The sequence below is a fragment of the Rhinopithecus roxellana genome, chromosome 17 (genome assembly GCF_007565055.1).
Source record: "Rhinopithecus roxellana isolate Shanxi Qingling chromosome 17, ASM756505v1, whole genome shotgun sequence".
Lineage (NCBI taxonomy): Eukaryota > Metazoa > Chordata > Mammalia > Primates > Cercopithecidae > Rhinopithecus > Rhinopithecus roxellana.
The window spans coordinates 19607859-19634500 of NC_044565.1; the positions used below are offsets into that span (position 1 = coordinate 19607859).

The window sequence follows — 26642 nt, forward strand, 5'->3', positions numbered from 1 at the left end:
AGTCCGAGGTGGGTGGATCACAAGGTCAGGAGATCGAGACCATCCTGGTTAACACGGTGAAACCCCGTCTCTACCAAAAATACAAAAAAAATTAGCTGGACGTGGTGGTAGGTGCCTGTAGTCCCAGCTACTTGGGAGGCTAAGGCAGGAGAATGGCGTGAACCTGGGAGGCGGAGCTTGCAGTGAGCCGAGATTGCGCCACTGCACTCCAAACTGGGCGACAGAGCGAGACTCCGTCTCAAAAGAAAAAAAAAAGAAAAGAAAAAGAGTACAGGAAATCTGGGAGCACTGCATACCTACCTAACGTTAAAAACAAAAGCTAAGGTAGAAGGGTGATACAATTTCTCTACTAGTGCTACAATAAAGCAACAAAGCTGCAATTCTACTTCACCTATAGTTCTTAAATAACACTAAAGCTAAAAATGAAATAAACTATTAAAAATATAAAGCACGCGGCCATAAAAGCAAAATAAGTATAGCAGGCCCTGTAACTTTTACTCAAAATATCTGAATCATGTAACTGGGGCCCACTTCAAAGCCCATGTTATTAGAGGGGCTTTAATCGAACTCAGGTCACCTGCTTGCAAAAGCTGATCAAACATGTCCACAGAGGTTTTGACTTTTCTGAGCTTGATTCGTTCCTTCAGGGCGGCTTCACTTACGTCTTCGATCTGAGGTTCAAAGTACTCAGGCATTAAACACTAGGAAAACAAGATGACTAAAGTTACTACAAACAGGTAAAGGTGAGGAAAGGATAACTGACTAGGACAAAATTTTTATCACCAACATACCAAAATAAAACTTCACTGCTCCAATTCATGTTTCCTGCACCAGACACTGTTTATCATTTTAACATGATTGTCTTCACAGGGAATTGAACTAAACCTTGCATCTCTAATGCTGTGTATCCTCTAAACATTTAATACTACCCAAGGTATGCTGATTTTACCTCATTCACTAACTTATTCAAATACTTTCTGAATGCCTACTACTTGATCCCAGACATTAAGCTCGGCACTGGGGATACAGAGACGAAAGGCATTCTCTACCTTCAGGGTGCTCAATCTAATGGAGAAAGCAGATAACCAACAAATGATTATTCCACAACTGCCACTGTCTTAGTTCAGGATTTTAATATTTTGACTTACACAATCACACTGGCTTCCTCATCTATCCACAAGTTCTACTATGAAAACGAGAAGTATTTCCCTGTGAGCTTTGGGAAGCAGAGATGTGGGGGGACGGGAGTAGTTTAGATATGATGAGTCTGAGATTAGTACTTCCACCAACAAACTCAGGAGGGCAGAGTCACATCTGTTTTGCTCACCACTGTATGGACAAGCACTAAGCACAATACCCACTACACTCCATAAATCCTCGCTCCAAACTACAGAACAAAGAGGGAGCTGGAAATACAATGTGGAGTTCAAAGTAAAGGGATCTAGGCTAGATATGCAAGAGTGCCGAATGGATTATAACAGTCACTGAAACAGAAGAGTGTACACAATAAAAAAAGAAAATGAGCATAAAAATCTAAGAAAGACACCCGTACTTAAGAAGTGGATCAAGGCCGGACACGGTAGCTCACACCTGTAATCCCAGGACTTTGGGAGGCCAAGGCGGGTGGATCACGAGGTCAGGAGTTCAAGACCAGCCCGGCCAAGATGGTAAAACCCCATCTCTACTAAAACTACAAAAAGTAGCCAGGCGTGGTGGCAGGCACCTGTAATCCCAACTACTCAGAAGGCTGAGGCAGAATTGCTTGAACCCGGGCAGCAGAGGTTGCAGTGAGACAAGACTGCACCACTGCACTCCAGCCTGGACAACAGAGTGAGACTCCATCTCAAACAAAAACAAAAAAAAGAAGCAGATCAAGGGCAAGCAGCAGCGGCTTACACCCGCAATCCCAGAGATTTCAGAGGCCGCAGAGGGATGTTTGCTTGAGCCCAGAAATTGGAGACCAGCCTGGGCAATGCGGTAAGACAAGACCCTGTTCTCTACAAAAACTAAAAATTAAAAAACATTGGCCAGGCATGGTGGCACACTCCTGTAGTCCAAGCTACTTGTGAGGCTGAGGCAAGAGGATCACTTGAGCCCAGGGGTTCCAGGGTACAGTGAGCTTCATGATTGCACCATTGCACTCCAGCCTGGGTGACAGCATGATGCACTGTTTCAAAAAAAAGGAAGAGAAAGATGTGGATAGAGAGGTAGTGAAGGAAACTTTAGTCACAGAAGTAAAGATCTAAGAGCATGGTGTCACAAAAAATCAAATGGGGAAAATATTAAGATGAAGAGCAAATAAATACAGAAAGAATTTTAAAAGGTTAGTGTTGTGATCAAAGCTAACTCCACACTTTAAAAGGCTTATCATCCAAATATTGAGGGTATTCAAATGGCTACTTAAATATTAGCTATGAAAGCCTGATTTAATTTACATTTAAAATAGTATTATGTAAATAATGTAACTACCTGTCCTTACCGGTATATGAGGTTCAGCTATGTCCTTCTGAAAATATTTGGGGTATGAATTAACAATAAACTTGGCTGCATTCTCCCCAGATTTCTTTGCCAGTAAAAATGAATGCTACATAAAGAAAAAGATTTAAATACATGTAATTTAGACTCAAACAAGATTACAGTTACACTCTCAGCAATAATTTCTCCCCCCTTAAAAAAAAAATGCAACGACAAACAGAATCCCAATTAGAAATTATAGAATATCCCACCTTTCCTACTGTGATATAATTTCAGTTAGCATCTTACACACAGATTGAAATACATAAAAAGCAAGTCATTTAAACTGAGTGGGTCACTCCAGTGTGAAAAAGCCCTAAGTATTAGAAACCAAAACCAAAAATCCTCTCCCCGTTGACTATATGTACATCTTTTTGAAAAAAGTAGTAAAGGATTCACAAAGTCTATCAATTTCTCAGCATTTGTAAACCTTTCCCAGGTTCTTACAACTAAATTATTTATGTACTGTTGTGTGCAAACCAGCAAGACAAAAGAGTAGAATATTATCTGAAAATACTCACAGATTCCAAAGAGGATGTTGGTATAAGGTAAGGATCATCTTGAAATGCATAAGGCATAGCTGTGGTATCCTGTGGAAAAGACATAATATAATTTCTGTATTTATTTTGAAGACAGCTCACTGTAACTTCTAACTCCTGGGCTCAAGGGATTCTCCTGCCTCAGCCTCCCAAGTAGCCTGGGCTACAGGTGTGTGCCACCACAGCTGGCTATTTAAAAAATTTTTTTGTAGAGAGGGTGTCTTGCTGTGTCACCCAAACTAGTCTCAAACTCCTGGTCTCAAGCAGTTCTCTCACCTCTGCCTTACAAATGGCTAGGATTATAGATGTGAGCCACTGCATCCAGCCCACAAGTCTTTTCAGCTAAACTTTTAAAAGGACCTTGTGAGTTTTGAGTAACAAAAATTCTGTAAGTTTTAATTATGTATCTAACCTACATGCGCAAATGTATGAGGGCATATACACATGTGTATATAGAGAAAAAAGACAAACACCTGCACTGTACTCCCAGCTCTACAAGACTTGCCTTTAATTACGCAAAGCAAACAATGGCTTAAGCTGTACCCACCCCCGCATGGCTGATTTTAATATTTAAGTTTGCTATCACTGGGGACTATTTCTGTTTTAAACTCTAGGTAAGAATCATCTGAATTAATTAGTCCTAACAGCAGAATCCCAGAATAGGATTTCCTCCAAAGCAAGGTCACTATCTACCCACACTCATCTTTACCAAGAGTCCCTCCTCCAAATGGAAGATACCACCGCACCCCCTCAGGAGTGAAGCAGCAGCAGCTTCTCCCACGTCTTGTTGCCCATTAAAATTGCTCCCTAAACCTGAGCGTAATCAACTCTCCAATACCACCAGGGTCTCCACTGAGAAATGCCCCAGAATTGCTTTCTCTATTCTTCTCTTCTGTGTCTGAGTGCCTTACTTGGGCCTTTATTACAAACAAAAACTTATCCTATATCCTTAACCCTGTCTTACTGACCTGGACTCCTTGGGGAGGGGGCATGGAAGCTTCCCAGCAGCTCTCAAGGGAAAGCTGCTCATACCTGGAGCCTGGAGGGAGTATGTTATTTTGGACCTAGCTTTCTGCTACCCCTTTCAAAAACCCCTTTCCCTGGAGCCTCACCTTAGCAGCCCTGTTGTGAACTTCAGTTTTTAATTATACTAACGGAAAGCCAATGTTGAATTCTTAAGAGTGATATGATCCAGGGTCACTACAACTGCTGAACTGAGTGCAGTGTGTAGGGAGTTGAAGTGGGAGACGACAGAGACTGTTGCAATTAATCCAGACTTGTAAGACAACAATCACCAAGGTGATCGGTGATGATATCAAGCATCTAAAATTTTGACACTGTACAGAAAAGAGTTAACAGGCCTGAAACCACTATCCTTAGAAAGGTCTGCTTCCAAGGCTGGCCCTTGGCTGCCATCTGGGAACCTGGATATTGGAAGGGTTCCCACCATTCCCAAACTGCTAACAATGGTTCACTGTGCCTAACCTGTTTGCACAGTGTGTTTTGTGCCAAATATCTGCTTTCCTTCTGGGAGTGTGGAAACTTAATATAATATATGCCAGCCAGTGGGTGGTCTACATGGCCAGCCTCCCCTAAAAACTCTGGCACTGGGTCTCCAATGAGCTTTGGTAGATACTTCGCATGTGTTGTCACAAGTCATTGATGGAGGAATCAAGCATGTCCTGTGTTGAATCTTCTGGAGACGTCTTTTGGAAGCTTGTGACTGATTTCTTTTGGTCTTTATCCCATGAGCCTTTCCTCTTTGCTGACTTTGCTTTGTATCTTCTTGCTGTCATAACTCTTAGTCTGGGAGTAGTCACGGAGACCTCACACATCTTTTGAAGGGATAAACAAAGGCTTTGCTAACGTGATTCCCAGGATTTTGGCCTGAGCAGCTGTAAGAATGGAGTTGCCATTAATGAGATGGCAAAGAAATGTGTGAGGAATGTTTGGAGGGAAAGGGGTTTGGTTTTGGATATGTTAAGATCTTTATCACACTCTCAAGTGGAAAGGTTTCCCATTCTCCACATTGCTGTCTTTTCTAAAATGTCTGCTTAGAATTCCTTTCCCCCCATCCTGGCTAACACAGTGAAACTCCATCTCTACTAAAAATACAAAAATTAGCCGGGCGTGATGGTGGGCGCCTGTAGTCCCAGCTACTCAGGAGGCTGAGGCAGGAGAATGACATGAACCCGGGAGGCAGAGCTTGCAGTGAGCCGAGAACACGCCACTGCACTCCAGCCTCGGCAACAGAGGGAGACTCCATCTCTTAAAAAAAAAAAAAAAAAAAAAAAAAAGAATTCCTTTCCCAGTCTCAGCGAAGTAACCCCTTTTCAGTGCTACCTCAGTCTTCCCCTCTAGAACTACACAATAACTGTGTCTAATTCTATATCAGCACAGTGCTTGATAAGCATCATAAGGGCACAATATACGGTTGCTGAGTGAATGGATAAACGAATAACTCTTGGATTTCAAGGGCCAGGTAAGTCACAATTCTACACATAATCTCTATAACTTCTTTGACTTGAAGGTGGCCCTGGACCATTCTCATTAAAATGTTGAGAATATCTCAGAGGTCCATTTCTATGTTTACATTTCAGGTGCCTATTTATGGATAAGTGAGCTACTGAAAACCTCAATGCTTTGCAAGTAGGGAGATGTAGTGAAGTACTTTTTCAGAAACTGGTAGAGTACACCAATGCGCATTAGCCCCGACACTATCTTTAGTAGCTCCATCTTTATTTTATATTTAATTTATTTTTTGTGGGGGCAAGACAGGGTCTTACTTTGTGAAGTACAGTGGTGCGATCCTGGCTCACCACAACTTCCACCTCCACCTCCCAGGATCAAGTGAGCCTCCCCTCAGCCTCCCAAGTAGCTGGGACTACAGGCGCATACTACCATGCTCAGCTAATTTTCGTGTTTTTTGTAGAGACAGGGTTTAACCACGTTGCCCAGACTGATCTCAAAGTCCCAAGCTCACAGGATCCACCCGCTTTGACTTCCCAAACTGCTGGGACTACAGGCATGAGCCACTATGCCCTGCCTAGTAGTTCCATTTTTAGATGTAGTTTAACATCTACAATAGAAGAACAATTCTGTGTACTTGTAATAATCAACTTTAGGAGGATCAATATCCATATAGATACTGTGGCAGAAAAAAAGACTTAATTATTTTAGACTTTTCCCCACAGATGAAATTAAAAGTTTTCGGTTAATAAAAACTACAACCAAGCAGAAAGTTCCATTTCTGATGCACTTACCAAAGTTTCAGTGTATCTACCAGACTACAAACTCTATTCTTGAGTTGCCAACAGAACAAACTTCATGTCAATGAAATCCACAACATAGTAGTAGTAACAAAATACCATGTACCAAGCATTTCCTTTGTCCCAGACTCTGTCCTAAATCTTATGTTTATTTAATTCATTTGTTAATAATTCCCATTGCAACCTTGAGGTTTGGTGCTATAATAAACTCCCATTTTATAAGTTAGGAAACAGAAGTTACCAAGAGGTAAAGTAATTTGCCTGAGATCATAAAGCTAGTTGCTTGGCTATTAAACCAGTAGGCTCCAGGACCCAGATTATTAATCACTGCATGATTGTCAGCATGACAGGTACATTATTTCTCCAAGTTGGTATACTACAGCCAAATCATCTCCTAAGAACATATATTTCAACAAGCCCTTCCAGGGATTAAAGATCATTGGTATGGTAGAAAAACACTGCATTTCGAGGTAAAAGATGTGGAATTAAGCCTTTAATTAAGGCTTTAACATCGTAACCAGTCACTGGCCACTTTCAAAACCTTAGCTTCCTCATTTGCCAAATGAACGGATTTGATAATTTTAATTTTTCTTTTTTTTTCTGAGACAGAGTCTCACTAACTCACCTAGGCTGGACTGCAGTGACACGACCTTGGCTCACTGCAACCTCTGCCTCCGGGGTTCAAGAGATTCTCTTGCCTCAGCCTCCTGAGAAGGTAGGACTACAGGCGCCACCATGCCTCGTAATTTTTGTTTTCGTTGTTTTGGTAGAGACAGAGTTTCACCATGTTCACTGGGCTGGTCTCCAACTCCTGACCTCAAGCAATCCGCCTACCTTGGTCTCCCAAAGTGATGGGATTAGTGATGGGATTACAGGTGTGAGCCACCGCACCCAGTCAATAATTTCACTCTTAAAAAAAAAGAAAAAGAAAAAAATTGGGCACGGTGGCTCACACATTGTAATCCCAGCACTTTGCGAGGGGAAAGAAGGTGGATCACCTGAGGTCTGGAGTTCAAGACCAGTCTGACCAACATGGAGGAACCCTGTCTCTACTAAAAATACAAAATTAGCTGGGCGTGGTGGCACATGCCTGTAAATCCCAGCTACTCAGGAGGCTGAGACAGAAGAATCGCTTAAACCCGGAAAGTGGAGGATGCGGTGAGCCGAGATCACGCCATTGCACTCCAGCATGGGCAACAAGAGCGAAACTGTCTCAAAACAAACAAACAAAAAACAGATGGGGGTCTTGCTATGCTGCCCAAACTGGTTTTGAACTCCTGATGTCAAGTGATCTTCCTGCTTTTGCCTCCAAAAGTGTTGGGATTACATTCATGAGGCACCTGGCTCAGCTGGATTAGATAATTTTAAAGAAACTTTCTAGATTCACAACAGTTTAATTCTGAATAATGAAGAGGTATGAGTATTAAATGTGTTATTAGCCAAGTTAAACAGTATGTTATTAGCCAAGTTTTAGGTTAAAAAAACACTAAAATCCTACTTACCCTGTTTACTGTGGATGCAAGTGCCTGAAGAACAGCTACTTTATCCCTAAGAATAAGAACCACAAGTTAATCCTCATCAGGGCTCTTCACAGCCACAAACTGAACAAGTGATTCTACTCTCAGTGTATTGGCCAATAACAAAGTGCACATCTCATCTGAAGCTGGTTCATATGTCACAAGGTCACTAGAATAAATTAGAAATGAAGAAAACTGCCAGTTCTTTTCCCTAGTTGGTACATGTTCCTCTCTTTGCTATGCCTGTCCTCTCTGGCCTGGTGGATAATGCCATAACCCAGGGCTAGTGATTTCCATCCTCCACTCATAAAACTATCTGGCCTACTTCCTCTATCCACTTTCCTATGGGATTCTTACTGCGGCTTTCAGGACTACTGTTGCCTTTACTAACTTAATTGGTAGCTCTTGATTCAGTTATACAAGAATAAACCACAGGCTTCATTCTGGACCTATTGCATCAAAGCCTCCCAAGATCCACGGAGGACTGTCACACACATTCTTACTGAATTCCCAGATAATTCTGATGCACCCTCCTGGTTTAGAACCTCTCAACCACATATAACCTTATGGTAAGAATTGCAGGCCAGCTGTCCACTGCACCTCTGAATAGAGACCTTCACTGAACTATTAGAAAAGGCTTCACTGAGTAAATGACAGACAAGATAATTCGATCTCAAATGTATTTTTGCTCCTATGTTAGATTTAATGTGTTTCCTTTCCAAAAGGGAATTACACCAAGAGTATTTTTCTAAATAAAGTTTAACATAACATTCTTAAGACTGTAAGTCATCTGAGAAAACCGAAAGTACAGGAAATTTTATATTTCATCAAAACTAATTCCCTGATGTATATAATATCCACAAGATTTTCTTTCCACATTTAGAAGTCACATTTATGTAACTTCAGCAAGTGTGATGACGACACATTCTCTCATCTCTCAGCATTTCCTCAGATCTTTCAATAGCCTATTTAAGTCTTAGCAAGTTAGCATACTTTCCTAACACATTGAACAAATGGCAGTGAAAAAATGATGGCAGATTACTCAATAATTCGCTTACTTAAAAGGGTTACTTAAAAAAGTTATCATATATTATCTTAAAAAAATAAACTAGAACATTACAGGTTAACCTAAAGTATCTGCTGTCATCTTGTGACCCCTCTCCACAATGAATTTGGTATTTGTATTTCCAGAACTTTTAAAGTATTTTTACACATACATCTCTGTAAAAAACGTATACACACTGTCATTCTGCATGTGTCTACGTAAGTTCGACTGCATTATCCATGTTATTAAATATAGAGCTAACTAATTCCTTTCAATGTAAAAAGTTATTATATGATAACCTTTTAAAATTATCCATTCACTTTTCAATGGGCATTCAGGCTGTTTCAACCTGTTACGATTCCCAAGTAATAAACAGTCTTGTCCATGTATATATGCAAATGTTCCTCCAAAGTGGCTAACCAGTACGGTATGCACATTTCCAATTCTGATTCTGCCAAATTTCCTGCCAAAGAGCTGTTCCAATTTACTGTCCCACGAACAAACGTATTTCTCCAAATTCCCTCTCTGCCAATCTGGTAAGTTTTAATTTGCACTTCTTTTATGATCCCAGTTACCTATGCATTGACATAACTGGGCTCCCTGGCTCCCTAAAATAATCACACAATTCAGATTAATAGTTTTTTAAAAAGGCTTTTTAATGAGTCCGAGTCTTTAGGTCACATAATTTTAAGACCTAGCTTTTCAAGGGGCCATTAAATGCGTTCAATAGTACTACATTGTAACAAGCACTTTTGTGAAGTTTTACTTCCTACATATTCAACAAATGTTGAATAAATGAGATGAGGCAATTTGTTCAAGGATACATCCACTGAATAAAAAAGCTAAATTTTGCTGTCCACACCATTTACTTTATTTTACCTCATTAGAGATAATAAAGACAGTAATTTTGTCTGCTCTTCCAACCATGTGAGAGAACTTCCTTTAAAAAAATTATAATGATGATGTTCATGTATAACCATGTATTATTAACCACATAAATACTAACCCACACTAATTCAAAATATCTTTCAATTGTTCTTTTAAGTAAATCTCATTGCTCATTCACTCACTATTCTCCACCTTTCTATTTTTTGTCCTTTAAACTCCTAGCTTCTCCCCACTCAGCTACTATCTCTTCAAGAATGCTCTCCTGCTGCTCTTCCCATCGCTGTCTCCTTACTTAACCCTTATGTTTCTCTCATAGTAAGCACTCAACCATTTGCTGAATGAACACTGATAGAATACTTACCAAGTTTTCTTTTTTGGAATTACTACTTCTTCAATCCCTAATGTAAAAAATAAAACATGAATCAGTTTCCTAGTACTACAATGGAATCCAACGTGTTGATATAAAAATAGAATTCAACATATTTTAAAATATACCTGTTATATCAGTTCCTTCAACCTTTGAGAGGGTTGCACTACCAGAATAAAATCTGCAAAAAAAAAAAGCCTTAAAGCTAATAGTCCTTAATGAAGTACCCAGCTCACCTCCACCTGTGTGTACTTTGAGCCCAAATTCTCCAATTATCATGGATTAAAGTGGATAACTCATGTCAATGAATGCTGAGAAGACAGTCTGTACAGCATGTTCGATATCATTAACGAATGGATATAAGATATAGACAAGACTGTCAAAACTGTTTTTTTTTTTTTTTAGAGACAGGGTCTTGCTCCATTGCCCAGCCTTTAGTGCAGTGGTGCAATTATAGCTCACTGAACCCTTAAACTCCTGGGCTCAAGCGACACTCCTGCTTCAGCCTCCTGAGTAACTAGGACTACAGGCATATGCCACCATGCCCAGCTAGTCAAAATTTTTGGAAGCAAGCAATCTCATTACATAAATGGTAGAGGGGGAGGAAAGTTTTTAATGGCCCTTGAACAATCTGGTTTGATATGCAAGAATTTCAACTTCAGGAACCAAAACACTATGACATTAAAAAGAACAATTTAGTGAGCTCCTGCTTCTATATAGTTACTGCCCTGATCAGAAAGGACTACCTCACTTAAAGCAATTACAACATAGGGAAGATCACCCATGGCTTTTCATTCCACTTCCTTCAACAATCAAGAACTTACCAAATACATAAAGCCTGATTCAGACTTGGAATTGCTGATATTTTCTATTTTCAGAGGTTCAATATGAAATCCTTTTTAAACCAAAATATAGAATCATTGGCCCATGACTGAGTTTTTAGGTGTTCTGATCACACTGAAAATACAGTCAACACGTCATACAGATAATGTGCACGGTTAATATTGTCTTGTGTTTCCCCTTACTAAATGACACCGGTAACATTCAGAAAGTTGTCAAGATGTGATTGCATAGAAAGATACTTCCTCCAGTAGTATCTGGTTTCAGGTATCATTTTAAAACAAGAATGCCCCTCTAAGCTAAGGACATTTCAGAAAGAGATCAACTCTTTCAAGTCACGCTATTTGTTTCTCATGACCTTAAAACAGAGATCACGGTTATTTTGAGAACGGATGCTGAGGGAGAGATTCTGCTTCAAGCAAAGAAAATGAGTAGAAAAATGCTAACGATGGCTACCAGGAAAAGAAGGACTGACATTGAATGGCAGCACAAAGGCTTCTGCAATATCAGATGGAGTGGTTTTTCTTTCTTGAGGGGAACTAAGGGAGAGTACATATTTACAAAAAATGGTAAATTACATATCTCACTTATACCTCACAAACTTTTCGGATGGTTATTACCAACTCCAGTCTGCAGAGGAGGAAATCTGTCTACTATCATCCAATTAAGTGAATGGCAAATACTAAATCTGAAATTAGGCTTTTAGCAAGTTTTCACTACAAATTACTGCCTCTCATGTTCCCACAATGCCACTGTGTGCACTGAGTGAAAAAAATATTACATAAATAGGTCATACAGGTTCCAAGTTATAACTAATCACAGATCAAAAGGACATGGTCAGATCTTTTAAACTTTTCTGATTTCATGAAAACCTGATAACTTCTTTAGCCAAAGACCCCACCGTGGCGACCAGAGATTGCCTTTTATGTGGGAAGATCTTGTACTTTCTCCGCGCTCCTCCTGACTGGGTTAAAATAAGTAAAGGCGGGTAATTTTTAATTTGGGGTAGTGTTGCTAATAGCCACACTCACTGGAACGTAAGCTTCATGAGGGCAGGGACCCAGCTTTGCGGGTGGTAACTACAGAATACTGCAAGCAATCAATAAGTATTTCTCCAATGAATAAATGCGTTGCGAACCCTATTTCAAAGGGCTACCTCCGCGTACCTGGCCTTAAGGGCACGCGGCCCCAAGGGCGCGCATGAGCAAACCACTTCACTTCATCGTGCCTACGCCCACAGCAAGCTGGGACTTGGTGACTCTGCAGTCTTCTTCGCGGATACCCCTAAGCGTCTCTTACCTGAAGCTGCGTGCCTGTTCACACAGACCCGCCCGCCGACCTGTCAGCTGCTGGCCAAGCCTGCTGCGGAGGCCCAGCCAACGAACAGCAGCTACGGCCGCCATCTTTGACTTCTCTGCAGAGCATGTTGGGAAAGCCCGCCTCGACCTTCAGGAAGAAGGGGCGAAGTGGGCGGGGAGCAGGGAACAGCTCCGCTATTGGCTGAAGCGGAAGAAGACGAAAGCAAACATAAAATGGGAGGTTGCAAGCTCATGGTTTGAAAGACTTTGTCACGGAAGCTAAAAGCTCTATAAACCTCATTTGCCTCGGAGGAATTTTCTTAAATGATTATTTTGATATCTTATATATATTTGATTGTTTTCAAAAAAAATGAGCGAGCAGAGAGTCGTACAACTATTTGTTCCCCCCCCCCATGTAGAAGTGATCTCATCCACCTAAATGTCGTTCCTGCGACCTCTTCCGCGCGCAAGCGCACTTTGAATCACGTGGTGACTCCGAGCTTGAGGCTGAATTAAGAATAGTCAGGTGGTGAGTGGACCGTCTCTCTGGGTGTTGGAATTCAAAACGGATCTGGAGGATGTTGATCTCCAAGAACATGCCCTGGCGGCGGCTGCAGGGCATTTCCTTCGGGATGTATTCGGCTGAAGAGCTCAAGTAAGGAGTTGGTCGGGTAGCGTGCTCAGCCTGGCTCTTGAGGTCTGCGCTCTAAACTACCATTCCCAGAAGCCCTTGCGCCCAGTCAATCCTCTGAGTCCAGGCTTGTCTGGCGCTTGTCCTGCTGGGAGCCGTAGTTCTGGGAATGTTCCTGGGCCGGCGTGGACTGCCTAGAGTCCGGTGGGGCTGGCGGAAAGAGTTTGCGCTGGGGGTGGGGGAGTGTAAGGGTGGGGAGGGTCCTGGGCTGCAGCGTTAGCGTCTACCAGTCTCCTCGTTAACAAGCGTTTGTAGAATTAACCATAATGCACCTGACATGGTTAATTAGGCACGTACTAAGTTTCCTCTTGTTTATAAAATGTTTGTCCTTCAAGTTAACTTCTCTTTGCTAGGACTCCGTTATATTCTCTGTCTGGTTGTTAAATCAAGGGAAATCTGTTTAGTCTTCATTTTGATCACGGTAGCATTTGACATTCTCCAATGCACTCTCTTGAAACTTTCCTTTCTTCCAGAACCTTATTTGTCTTCAAGTTCTCCTATTTTTATAACAAATATTTCTACCTCCCTCTCTTCCTCTATCAGTCTTATAACCCCACAAACATTTATTAAGCATCCAGTTGTTTCCAGGCACCAAGCTAGGCGTTAATGACACATTGGTGAGCAAGGTCCGTACCTCGTTTTACTCCTTAAATGTTGATGTTCTTCAAGATTCTGTTCTGGTAATGTTGTTTTCCTCATGGTAAATATTGCCCCTTGACAATCTCACCGCTTTCATGATTTATAGTCTCAAATTTAAATCCCCAACGCAAATTTCTTTCCCTGATTTTCAGACCCATTTGTTCAGCTGTCTGGACATCTTTACTTAAATTTCACACAGAGATCTTAAGTGCATATCAAAAGCTCAACATGGCCGGGCGCGGTGGCTCACGCCTGTAATCCCAGCACTTTGGGAGGCTGAGGCCGGCGGATCACGAGATCGGGAGAGCGAGACCATCCTGGCCAACATGGTGAACCCTCGTCTCGACTAAAAATACAAAAATTAGCCGGGCGCTGTGGCGGGCACCTGTAGTCCCAGCTACTTGGGAGGCTGAGGCAGGAGAATCGCTTGAACCCAGGAGGTGGAGGTTGCAGTGAGCCGAGATTGCGCCACTGCACTCCAGCCTGGCGACAGAGCAAGACTGTCTCAAAAAACAAAAAACAAAAAAAACAAAAAAAACCTCAACATGCACCCCTCTTCAAAGGGAGGGGTAACTTACCCCTCCAAAATGGTGTACCTAGTGCAAGACGGTCACTAGAAACTGGAAAATAATTCTAGATCTCTCTTGACATCTAACTTATTTATTGGGCTCTTACTTTGTGTCACCTACATGTCTATTTGTTCTTTACTCTCCTTTTTCTCCCAATTGCTACTGTGTTCCCTCTGGCCCTTATCTCATATTTGAATTGTCTTTTCCTTCCACCTTCCCCTTACACCTCTCAAGTGCATACTCCACACTGCTGTCAAAATTATTCTTGCAAAGTGCAAATGTGGTCATGCTACTGTCACCCTTAAAACCCTCCAAAGGTTCTCCATTTCCCTCAGATAAAGGATATTTTCTTAGCATAGCCTGTAAAGTCTCCCATGATCAGTCCAATGCTGATTTTAGCTATAACATCATCCCTTCTCCAGCCCTATTAAACTACTTGCATATTCCAGAAACTGCCATTCATATTTCAACATCTGGGTCTTTTTTAAAGCTATTCCCTCTGCCTGCAGTGTCCTTTTAGCCAAAAGGAGGTACTTCCCTCTTTCCCTTTCGCAACACACACACCTGAAAGCTCTGTTCACCTCCCTCATTTTCTGAGGTCATTTTGCACATGGTACAGTTGTCTGTTATGGTGCTTTAGTCACTTTTTGTGCTTACGTATATTTGTCTTCCTCCACTACTTTGAGCTTTTTATGTATGCCACTCTTGTCTTTTATCCTCAAGTCTGAATAAATGGATGAATAAACTCCTGAGCTCTGGTGTCATTGGTAACAGTGTGCTAGCCCAGAAATTCCAGTTATATCATCACCGCCATAAGTGGATACGATTTCATCCAAAAGCAAAAGTGTTTTAAGTTTCCTGAATTTTTAAAAAGATAATTGTGGAGTTTTCAAACTGGTTTAGGGTTGAGTTAAAAATGGCTTGGAGGGGCCATTTCAGTCTCCTGTTACCTCTCTGATCTCACCTCTTCCGGCTACCCTGACCTCCTTGTTACATCCAGAGCACCACGGGCACACATCCACCTCAGGACCGTTGCACTCCCTGCTTCTTCCTCCTTTAAAACCTTCTGCCCAGGTGACTGTTTGGCCTGCTCCCTCAACTCCTTTAGCCTTTGCCCAAGTACCTCCTTAGTGGGCTTCTAGGACCACTTAACTACTCCACTCTTCCCTATGCCTGTATTATTTTTCATCATAGCATTTCCTGCCATCTAACAGACTATACATTTATTTTGTGTCTGTTCCTCTTCCTCCAATAGAATGTAAGGCCCTTAAGCATAGCGGTTCTTGTCTGTGTCCTTGGCACTTTATGCTATCTGGCACATAGTGAGCACTCAGTGGGTATTTGTTGAGTGTATGAATAGATGGATGGAGGAGCTAGCTGCTCAGTGCTTGGCACTTTCAGTCGTTAACAACACCCATTCTCAGTTCTTAACAACACCCATTTATGGTGGCACCTCCAGTAAAAAATTCAGGCCCAGAGAACAAAATGTCTCTCTAGGAAGTGGCAAAGGTCTTCTTCAAACCTAAGTCTATTGATCTCAAACTCTGCTCTCTCCGGTGGAATCCTTGCTGGTTGCCCCTACTCTTCATCCCACTCCTGTAGTGGTGGGAGGGACTTTCTCCTCTACCCAACAGAGAGGAACTTTGTTCTAGACACTGTATTTTCTATATGTTATCTTCTAATCATCCTCATAGAGCTGCTGCAATGCCCAGACTTCAGGTGAGAAAAAAATTAGGTAGTTATCAAAGGACACAGTCAACAGAGTGAAAGGGCAACCCATGGAATGGGAGAAAATACTTGTAAATTGTGTATCTGATGAGAGATTGTTATCTAGAACATAAAAGGAACTCCTACTACTCAACAACAACAACAAATTCAATTTTAAAATGGACAAAGGACTTAAATAGACATTTTTCCAAAGAAAACATACAGATGGCCAGTGAGCATGTGAAAAGATGTTGAACATCACCAATTATTAGGGAAATGCAAATAAAAAGCTCCTCCCAATCCAGTAGGGTGCTACTATCAAAAAAACAAAGTAGTGTGTGTTGACAAGGGTGTGGAGAAAGTGGAACCTTTTCGTACACCATTAGTGGGAATGTAAAATGGTGCAACCACTATGGAAAACAGTAGGGTGGATTCTCAGAATATTAAAGACAAAATTACCATGTGATCCAGCAATTCTACCTCTGGCTACATATCCAAAGAATTGAAAGTAGGGTCTCAAAGAGATATTTGTATACCTATGTTCATAGCAGCGTTATTCACAATAGTGAAAAAGTGGATACTACCCTAGTGTCTTATCAATGGATGGGTTGATAGACAAAATGTGGTATATACATGCAATGGGATATTGTTCAGCCATAAAAAAAGGAAAAAAGTTCTGACACATCCTATAACATAGATGAACCTTGAGGGCATTGTGCTAGGTGAAATAAACCAGTCACAAAAGGACAAGTACGGTGTGATTCCACTTAATATAAGGTACTTAGAGCAGTCAAATTAATCAAAACAGAAAGTAAAATGATGGTAGCAGAGGAGATGAAGAATTATTATATAACGGGTACAGAGTTTCAGTTTTACAAGATGAAAAAGGGTTCTGCAGATGGAGAGTGGTAATGGTAGCACAATGCAAATGTACTTAATACCAGTGAACTGTACTAATTGAAACAGTTAAGATGATGAATATATATATATTATTACAGTTTCAAAAGTTAAGATTAAAGAACAAAAGGTAAGTAATTTGTTCAATGTTACCCAGTTCAAGGTTGCAGGTGGACTCCAGGTTTGTGGGAAGAGACCACACACACAACTTTTGAGTTAGATCAAGTTTCTCATGAAATTAGCTTACTGGCAGCAAGGTGACCGTATAGACAACAACCACAACAGATCTGCCACCATGTCGCCTTGACCCTTATAGTGACACTGGCCATGCAACATAGAATCTTCTAGATCTGAGCAGCTTAATTCCTGATAGACTAACATCGTTTTACACTCAGAACATGTCACCGCTCATGAAAACTTGACACTATTTTTGTGCTTTATTAAAGGGAGTGTTTACATCATTAGGGGACTCTCCTTTCAACCTTCAGATTTCCTCTAGCCTGGGAGATTGGGATAGTTTCCTTGTCTTTATTTTCTAAATCAGAAAGGAGAAAGTTGTAAAAGCAAAGTTAGCTTACTAAAAACATAGTTGTGTCCTATGGGAGCACCTTTCAAACCAAACATAAAATGTGATGAAACCTTTTTTAAGGTTTGACTGTATGTGTTTAATGTTGTCAGATTTACTGTTTCTGCATACAGGGATTGTTGCATCACATTCCCTTCATTGAACTGGGTAGGCTTTGGAGTTAAGTCTATTCCATATCCTGCCTCCCCCACATTCTGTTTGTGTCACCTGGATTCGATCACCTAAATTCCCTGAGCCTTGGTTTCGTCCCCTGAAAAGTACGTGTAGTGATGACCATTTCAGAGGATTAAGATCAAACTAAATAATGCGGCCAGGCATGGTGGCTCACTGCTGTAATCCCAGCACCTTGGGAGGCTGAGGCAGGCGGATCTGTAGAGCTCAGGAATTCAAGACCAGCCTAGGTAACATGGCGAAATCCTGTCTCTACAAAAAAATATTAATCGAAAAATTAGTTGGGCATAGTGGCACATGTCTGTGGTCCCAGCTACTCGGGAGGCTGAGGTGGGAGGATCTCTGGAGCCCAGGAGTTCGAGGCTGCAGTGAGTCAAGTTTGCACCAGTGCACTCCAGCCTGGGCAACAAGAGTGAGACCTTGTTTAAAAAAAAAAAAAGACAGAATAATGCTGCCTGTGAAGCAGGCAGTGTATAGTAGATGCTTAACTTGTTTTTATAAAGTTTACCAATATACTTAGTGCAAGTTTTGTTCTAAATCTGTTTTTAAGATGTTACCACTCATTCATTTAGCACATATGTATTTATTAACTGTTGGGTACCAACTCTGCACTTAGTATTGGGGTGCACTGGTGAGCAAGGCAGACAGAGATTGTGCCCTCCAGAGCTATCAAGCAGGCATTAAATCATCACTTAACTATAGTTTTGTGCTGGAAAGGAAATATCAGAGAGGTTGGTAACCTTAGCTTTCCTCTTGGTCTTTTTTATCCCCTTAGGAAATTAAGTGTTAAGTCCATTACGAACCCTCGGTACCTGGACAGCCTGGGGAACCCATCGGCAAATGGCCTGTACGATTTAGCTTTGGGTCCTGCAGATTCCAAAGAGGTGTGCTCCACCTGCGTGCAGGACTTCAACAACTGCTCCGGGCACCTGGGCCACATTGAGCTCCCACTCACGGTGTATAACCCTCTCCTCTTCGATGTAAGTGCTGCCTTAGTTGTGTGGGTCTCAGGGCTGCTGGTGGAATTTATGAGTTCTGCCTCTCTCCCACAAGAGTGGTCTAAGGACGTTAAGCCCCAGACACTCCAATGAAAGCATTCTGTAGAATGAGATTTTGAAGCTTTGAGCCAAATACAATAACTTCAACTTACCCTGTGGCCCTAAATAAATGAGTATCAGTTTGCTTCCAGTTGAGTAGAGCCACAGCCTGATTCCGTTCACGTGGAGGGCCAGGGAGGGTTCAGATTCATTCCCTACACCTTTTGTTTCAGGGCTTTGTGCTCTTCAGAAATCTCAGTGGCACCTGCCTGGTAATAGAGAGAGCTTCAGTGTTCTCAAGGCCTCCCTGAGCCTTTCAGGTGTCTCGATAGGCTCTTGGGTGGTGGCAGGAGAAGCAAAGCCCCAGAAAGCCCAACAGTGAGGTCAGAATTAAGCTTCTGTGTAGAGTCATGCTTGTACATTTTCAGCTTTTTATTTCAGCTAACCTCACTTGCAGGATTTTTTTTTTAAGCTACACATATGTTGGTATACATGGATATGATTTTTGTCTGTTAATCATGTTAAAGAGAAGTGTCTTTGTTTTTGTTTTTAAGACAGTTTCATTCTGTCTCCCAGGCTGGAGTGCAGTGGCACGGTCTTGGCTCACTGTAACCCCTGCCTCCTGGATCCAAGTGATTCTCCTGCCTCAGCCTCCCAAGTAGCTGGGATTACAGGCACATGCCACCATGCCAGCTAATTTTTATATTTTTACATAAATTACAAGAGACAGGTTCACCATGTTGGCCAGGCTGGTCTCAAACTCCTGGCCTCAAGCGATCGATGCGCCCGCCTTGGCCTCCCAAAATGCTGGGATTACGGGCGTGAGCCACCGCACCTGGCCGAGAAGGGTCTTAATTAAATCTTGGAATAAAATAAAGATATTTCTCTACCTCAGGTTATACGCCCAAAGTAAATTTCAAATCTAAATGGATTAAAATAAAACCTTAAAAGAAAATAGAGGGGAATATTTATCTGGTTCTTAAGATAACAAAGACCTTTCTAAGCCTGTGGGCTGAAGTAGAGTTGTTTTTTTTTTTTTTTGAGACAGAGTCTCACTCTGCCACCCAGGCTGGAGTGCAGTGGCCGGATCTCAGCTCACTGCAAGCTCCGCCTCCCGGGTTTATGCCATTCTCCTGCCTCAGCCTCCCAAGTAGCTGGGACTACAGGCGCCCGCCTCGTCGTCCGGCTAATTTTTTGTATTTTTTAGTAGAGACGGGGTTTCACCGTCTTAGCCAGGATGGTCTCGATCTCCTGACCTCTTGATCCGCCTGTCTCGGCCTCCCAAAGTGCTGGGATTATAGGCTTGAGCCACCGCGCCAGGCTGAAGTAGAGTTTTTAAAGGAATAGACTGACTAAATGAAGAAACTTGTGAGTATACTGAAAATCACCATGACTACTGTGTCTCTTTCTAATATCCTGTTCGTTTTTATTCCCTCTTCAGAAGCTGTACCTGCTGCTTCGGGGCTCTTGTTTAAACTGCCACATGCTGACTTGTCCCCGGGCCGTGATTCACCTCTTACTCTGCCAGCTAAGGGTTCTGGAAGTCGGGGCCCTTCAAGCAGTCTACGAGCTTGAGAGAATTCTGAACAGGGTAGGTGGGTAGTGGTGGTCACAAAAATCAGGAAACGCAAAGTGGTGGAGAACTAGAGATGCTTGTATATTGTCCTAGTTACCATGCCGATACTCACCAGAACGTTTGATCTTTATATAACTGGATACCAATAGCTGAGTGTGAAAACAGGAAGCTATAAGAATAATAAAAGGAATGTTAATAGAAACAATAGTGAAATACCATTTAATCCATTTATGAGCTTTTTCTGATTTTCTGGACCGAGGATTCAGTCAAGGTTTATTCAATCAAAAGACATTGCTTTTGATGGTTACATCTCTTTGACTGGTCTTAAAGTAGAACATTGTAATGTAGAGAATTCTTTTTCATGATACTGACCTTTTTGGAGGCTCAAGGCCAGTTGTCTGATAGGATTTCTTACATTTTAGATTGTCTGATTATTTCCTGTAATTAGATTCACTTTTTGGCAAGAATACAACCTACATGATACAGGGTACTTTGTATTGCATCATTTTAGGAGGCCTATGATGTCAGGTTGTTCACCTATTGGTAATGCTTACTTTGTTTACTTCTTGTGTTTGGTTTTTTGGGTCTTTTTTTTTTTATTAACACATAATATTTATACATATTTTATGGGGTACCTAATGATGGTGTGATACAGACAGTGTATAGTGATCAGATCAGGATAAATAGCATATCTATCACCTCAAACATTTATCATTTCTTTGTGTTGCGAACATACAATATTCTTCTTCTAGCTGTTTGAAACTATATTATTGTTAGCTATGGTCATCCAGTAATGGGGTACAACACTAGAATTTATTCCTCTTGTCTAATTGTAATTTTATCTCCTTTAACAAATCTCTTCCTGTTCCCCTCTTTTCCCTATCCTTCTCAGCTTCTAGTATTCTCTATTCTACTTTTACTTCTATGAGATCAACTTTTTTTTGGCTTCCACATGTGAGTAAGAACATGTAGTGTTTAACTTTCTGTTCCTGGCTTATTTCACATGATGTCCTCCAGTTCCATCTATGTTGTTGCAAATGACAGGATTTCATGCTTTATTATGGCCAAATAGTATTCCATTGTGTATACATACCACATTTGCTTTATCCCTTTATCTATTATTGGACATCTAGGTTGGTTTCATATCTTGGCTATTGTGAATAGTGCTGCAGTAAACATGGGGATACCGATACCTCTTTGATATTCTAATTTCTTTTCTTTTGGATAATTGCCCAATAGTGGGATGCTGGATCATATGGTAGTTCTATTTGTAGTTTATTGAGGAACCCTCATATGTTTCCCATAGTGGCTATACTAGTTTACATTCCCACCAACAGTGTATAAGAGTTCCCTTTTCTCCATATCCTCACCAGCATTTGTTTTGTTTTGTTTTGTTTTTGTCTTTTGGGGATAGCGATCCTAACTGGGATGAGATGAAACCTTATTGTGGTTTTGATTTGTGTTTTCCCAGTGACTAGTGACATCGAACATTTTTTCATACATTTGTTAGCCATTTGTGTGTGTTTTGAGAAACATTTGTTGAGATGATTTGCCCATTTTTTAATTGAATTGTTTGGGATTTTTTGCTGTTGAGATGTTTGAGTTCCTTATATATTCTGGATATTAAGCCTCTGCCCCTAAGATGAATAGTTTGCAAATATTTTCTCCTATTCTGTGGCTTGTCTTTTTATTGACTGACTACTTTGCTGTGCGGAAGCTTTTTAGTTTGATATAATCCCATTTGTTTATTTTGGCTTTTGTTGCTTGTGCTTCAAGGTCTGATTCATAAAATATTTTTCCAGACCTTATATTTAGGTCATTGATCAATTTTGAGTTGATTTTTGTAGAGGGAAGGGGTGGAGATCTAGTTTCATTCTTCTGCATATGGATATCCAATTTTCCCAGCATCATTTATTAAAGGCACTGTCCTTTTCCCCAATGTATATTCTTGGCACTTTTTGCAAATATCAGTTGGCTGTAGATATGTAGATTAATTTTTGGGTTCTCTGTTTTCATTGGCCTGTTTCTGTTTTCATGCCAGTACCCTACTGTTTTGGTTACTACAGCTTTGTAGTATATTTTGAATTCTGGTAGTGTGATGATGCCTCTAGCTTTGTTCTTTTTGCTCAAGATTGCTTTGGCTGTTCAGGGTCTTTTGTGGTTCCATACAAATGTTACAATTTTTTTTTTTTTCTGTTTCTGCAAAGAATGTCATTGGTATTTTGATAGGGATTGCACTGAATCTACAAACTGCTTTGTAGTAATTGTTTTTCTAGCTTTTGGTGATGGGGAAAAAATCTTTGGGTCAGTCTAGAAGACCCTTGGAATCATGAATTTCATTTGAGCCTGACCCAAAAATGTGTCTGATGAATTGTCTTTTTTTTTTTTTTTTTTTTTTGAGATGGAGTCTCGCTCTTACTGAGCAGGCTAGGCTACAGTGCAATGGCATGATCTTGGCTCACTGCAACCTCCACCTTCCAGGTTCAAGCAATTCTCTTGCCTCACCCTCCCAAGTAGCTGGAATTACAGGTGTCCAACACCATGCCCAGCTAATTTTTGTATTTTTAGTAGAGATGGGGTTTCACCATGTTGGCCAGGCTGGTCTTGAACTCCTGACCTCGGGTGATCTGCCTATCTTGGCCTCCCAAGTTGTTGGGATTACAGGCGTGAGCCACCGTACCTGGCCTGTTTCTACTTTTATTATGTTTCCAAGGGAACAGAGCTAAAAAGTTAACTCATGGTCACATTTGTCCAAAAGAGAGATGGAGAGAGAGAAAGAAAAGATTTTCTTAAACCAGTGCTAACAGTAAGTTACATGTTTCTAGGAATTCCCTCATTTCATTTAAAGTTTCAGATTTATTGGCATAAAATTATTCATGGTGCCTACTATTATACCTTAATCTTTTTTTTTGTAAAATATACACAAAAATGCTTTAATTGTATGTACAGTCCAATACAAAGTAACCATCACCTTTACAGTCTAGTTCAATATCAGCATATTGTTTATGTCCCCAAAAACCCTCCCTCCTTTCCCTGTCCCCTTGTGTATTTATTTTTGACAGTTTGTCTGTCATTGTCCTTTAAAAATTCTTTGTTGGGGCTGGACACAGTGGTTAATGCCTGTAATCCTAGCACTTTGGGAGGCTGAGGTGGGAGGATTTCTCAAGCCCAGGAGTTAAAGAGCAGCCTGGGTAACATAACAAGATGCTACCTTTAGTTTTCTAATAATTATAAAAAATAAATGTAAAAATAAAAATTATTTATAGGAATAATTTGAGGGCTAGGATGATGCTGCCTTCTCCAGAGAAGATTCTCATTGCTTCTGGTGTGTGCATGGCACCACTGCCAACTTGGGACTGTCATGATCCAGGTTCAACGCTTAAAGCTCCCTGGATGGCCTGAGTGATTGTACAAGGGCTGGTAGTTTCCTGAGAGTACAGCCCTTTGTGTTCCAGCTTACTATGTTTATGTGTCAGGGGGTGAAGAATGATGGCTTCCTGTTAGATTTCTAACCTTACACTAAAAAAGCTTTAGGTTTTTAAATTTGTTCTTTTTAAAGGCAGGATCTCACTGTGTTGCTTAGGCAAGCACTGGAGTGCAGTGGTAATTCACAGGTACAATCATAGCGCACTGCAACCTCAAACACCTGGGCTCAGGCGAGCCCCTATCTCAGCATCTGGAGTAGCTGGTACTGCAGAGGCACCACTGTACCCGGCTTAGGTTAAGACTTTCATTTCTGTTTCCTACATATTTGAGGGTTTGTGAATAAAAAGTTCAAAATTGCTGCATTGGAAAATGCACTCAAGGCCAGGGCTCCTGGGGAGCATCATGGGCTTATTCCCTGGGGCACATGAGTACCCCAAGTGATGTCCTGCCTCAGCATAGCACCAAAGCCCCACATCAGTGCACGTGGCTGCATGCTCTTTCATCTCGCTAGATTCTTTGTTCCCCTTTAGTCTGCTTTGGTTATTTATTCCTCACTGTCCTGTCAGCTCTTCAGAGCGTTAAGATTTTTAAAATATTTTAACCTATCTTGGTTCTTCGCAGTCTTAGGTTTGGTCTGGGGAATCTAGCCCACCATTATTGGAAGTAGGATGTTCTCACTGGATGGTTTTTTTTTGTTGTTTGTTTGTTTGTTTTTTTGTTTTTTTTTTTTTTGAGATGGTGTCTGGCTCTGTCAACCAGGCTGGAGTGCAGTGGTACAATCTTGGCTCACTGCAACATCCCCCTCCCAGCGATCTTCCCACATCAGCCTACCAACTAGTTGGGACCACAAGTAGATGCCACCACATCTGGCTAACTCTTTATGTTTTTGGTAGAGATGGGGTTTTAGCATGTTGCTCGGGCTGGTCTCAAATTCTGAGCTCTAGTGATCCGCCTGCCTCTGCCTCCCAAAGTGCTGGGATTACAAGTGTGAGCCACCATGCCTGACCTCATTTGATTTTTTTTTAACAGCTGTATGTTGTCTCACTCTTTTGAAAGTGCAACACAGTAGCCATGGTTTCTTTTTTTCCCTTCAAATGAATCTTTTCCACCCGTGGAGAGGCTGGTCCCAGTTGTGCTGCTCATCAGAGGTGTACATTACCGTGATAATGTGGTTTTCCTCTTTGTTTTCCAGTTTCTGGAAGAAAATGCTGATCCCTCTGCTTCTGAAATTCAGAAGGAATTAGAACAATACACAGTTGAAATTGTGCAGAACAACCTCCTGGAGTCCCAGGGTGCACATGTGAGTTAACACTGTCTTTCTCCCATGCTGTTTTTGGCGTTATTTTATCACTTTCCCTTTGTGTTGTCCTTTGCGTATACTTCTGTCTTCCCATAGTAGACCAGGGTTTGAATCTGAACTCTGTCTCTCATGAGACCTGCAACCTCACGAATTGCGCAACTGTCCCTGAGTGTCCACTAGCTAATCTCTAATGCCTGCCTGCAGGACCAATGAGAGGATTATGTGACATTAGTTGGTTTCGGTATAGCATCCAGCAAGCCTCTTCTTAAAAAATGGCATCAGGTCTTTTTTTCCTTCTCCTTGTCTCTAACCCACCGCTACCTTATTTTCCCCTCCATACACTGCCTAAGTATTAATTTGTTCAAATGAATGAATGGGTAGATAATTCACCTGTGGTAATAGTCTTGAAATCTGCTTCACTTCCTGCTTGGGTTTCACACCAGAGATTCTGATTCAATTGGTCTGGGGTAGGGTCCAAATGGAGTTACAAAAGCTCCCAGATGGTTCCCATCTGCTGCCAGGTGCAGAGCCACTCGTGGCTGGACTGTGGATGTGCCTTCCTCAGAACCCTGAGGTACTTCTGAGGCAGACCAGCTGCACCCAGAGGGCTTCCTTTTACAAGTGAAAGTAACTAGCATTTAGTAAGTACTGGCTGTATTTTAAGCCCCCACTGCATTCGTGGTTATTTATCTTAGTAAGAGCTTGCTGCGGTGGTTACTATTCTTATTCCCATATTATAATTGAGGAAACTGAAGGTTTAAAGAGGTCGCTGAATAATTGTCAGAGCTCAACTATATTAGGGTTCTATGGAAGATTTTGTTTAAGAAAGTGGTGCTAGGGGTGTTTCCTCTGGTTAAAAATAAAAGGTGAAAACCATAAAGTAAATATATTGGATTCTCTTCAAAATGGCACTCCAAGGTTCTCTGACTTTTTTAAAAAAAACAGGTAAAGAACGTGTGTGAGAGCAAGAGCAAGCTCACTGCTGTCTTCTGGAAGGCACATATGAATGCTAAGCGCTGTCCCCACTGCAAGTAAGTATCAGGGCCCTTTCCCCAGGTGAGACGTCTCTGGGCAGTCACTCATGGCTATTATTAAATATCTTACGGGTTTTTAATCTCCTCAATCACAACTGTCCTCCTGCGCAGGACTGGGCGATCTGTTGTCCGAAAGGAACACAATAGCAAGTTGACGATCACGTTTCCAGCCATGGTGCACAGGACAGCTGGCCAGAAGGACTCCGAGCCCCTGGGTGAGCAGACTGGGTCTGGAGAGGAGTTCCATGTGAGGCCAGCAGATGTGTCCTAAACCCTGGGAATACCTGGTTCTCCTCACTCCGTGTTTCTTCGCCGCGTCTGGGAGGGGCCAGCAGAGGCACAGTGTGCAGGCCTCTGAGGCCTAAGGGGACCCTGGTGAGCGCCCAGCTCAGACTTCTCACACGGGAGAGCTGATGGCAGGGGCTGCTTTATGAGGCAGTGCCCCACAGGCGCCACTGGCCTTAACTAGTCGTTTTTCTGAAAGGTTTTTCAGGAAGAAATTAAGAAATTTACCTGGCAAATATTTTGAAATATTTTACTGTAAAACAAGTGTGGATCTATTTTGGAATAAAATGTAGGTGAATAATTTTTAAGAAAAACTGCAAGAATTTAGCAAAACATTAGCGCCTCCTGCCAGGCTGCTCCTGTCTATCCACCCAGATCCCCCCTGGGTAGAGTTCTTTCCTCAGCTCTGCCCCACCCAAGCTCTGCTTGGGACAAATTTTGAGATAA

At 41.6% G+C, this 26642-nt stretch overlaps 2 protein-coding genes across 4 annotated transcripts in view; one reads left to right on the forward strand and one right to left on the reverse strand.

Moving 5' to 3' along the window:
• PTCD3 (pentatricopeptide repeat domain 3) overlaps positions 1-12448 on the reverse strand; it is a 31472-nt gene extending 19024 nt beyond the window's left edge. Inside the window, exons 1-7 of one of the 2 annotated variants that reach the window (XM_010382000.2) lie at positions 12279-12448; positions 10268-10320; positions 10134-10170; positions 7825-7870; positions 3036-3104; positions 2480-2584; positions 578-701 (exon numbers count right to left, since the gene is read on the reverse strand). In XM_010382000.2, coding sequence (XP_010380302.2) covers positions 578-701; positions 2480-2584; positions 3036-3104; positions 7825-7870; positions 10134-10170; positions 10268-10320; positions 12279-12382 — 538 coding nt within the window. In that variant the 5' untranslated portion in view covers positions 12383-12448. The remainder of the gene's footprint in view (positions 1-577; positions 702-2479; positions 2585-3035; positions 3105-7824; positions 7871-10133; positions 10171-10267; positions 10321-12278) is intronic. The other variant, XM_010382001.2, reaches the window with a different exon arrangement.
• A 286-nt stretch (positions 12449-12734) lies between these two features.
• Positions 12735-26642, forward strand: part of POLR1A (RNA polymerase I subunit A) — a 78606-nt gene continuing 64698 nt past the window's right edge. The window contains exons 1-6 of one of the 2 annotated variants that reach the window (XM_010381996.2): positions 12735-12932; positions 18313-18517; positions 20016-20165; positions 24769-24876; positions 25822-25907; positions 26022-26125. In XM_010381996.2, the coding sequence (XP_010380298.1) occupies positions 12856-12932; positions 18313-18517; positions 20016-20165; positions 24769-24876; positions 25822-25907; positions 26022-26125 (730 nt within the window). In that variant the 5' untranslated portion in view covers positions 12735-12855. The remainder of the gene's footprint in view (positions 12933-18312; positions 18518-20015; positions 20166-24768; positions 24877-25821; positions 25908-26021; positions 26126-26642) is intronic. The other variant, XM_030921389.1, reaches the window with a different exon arrangement.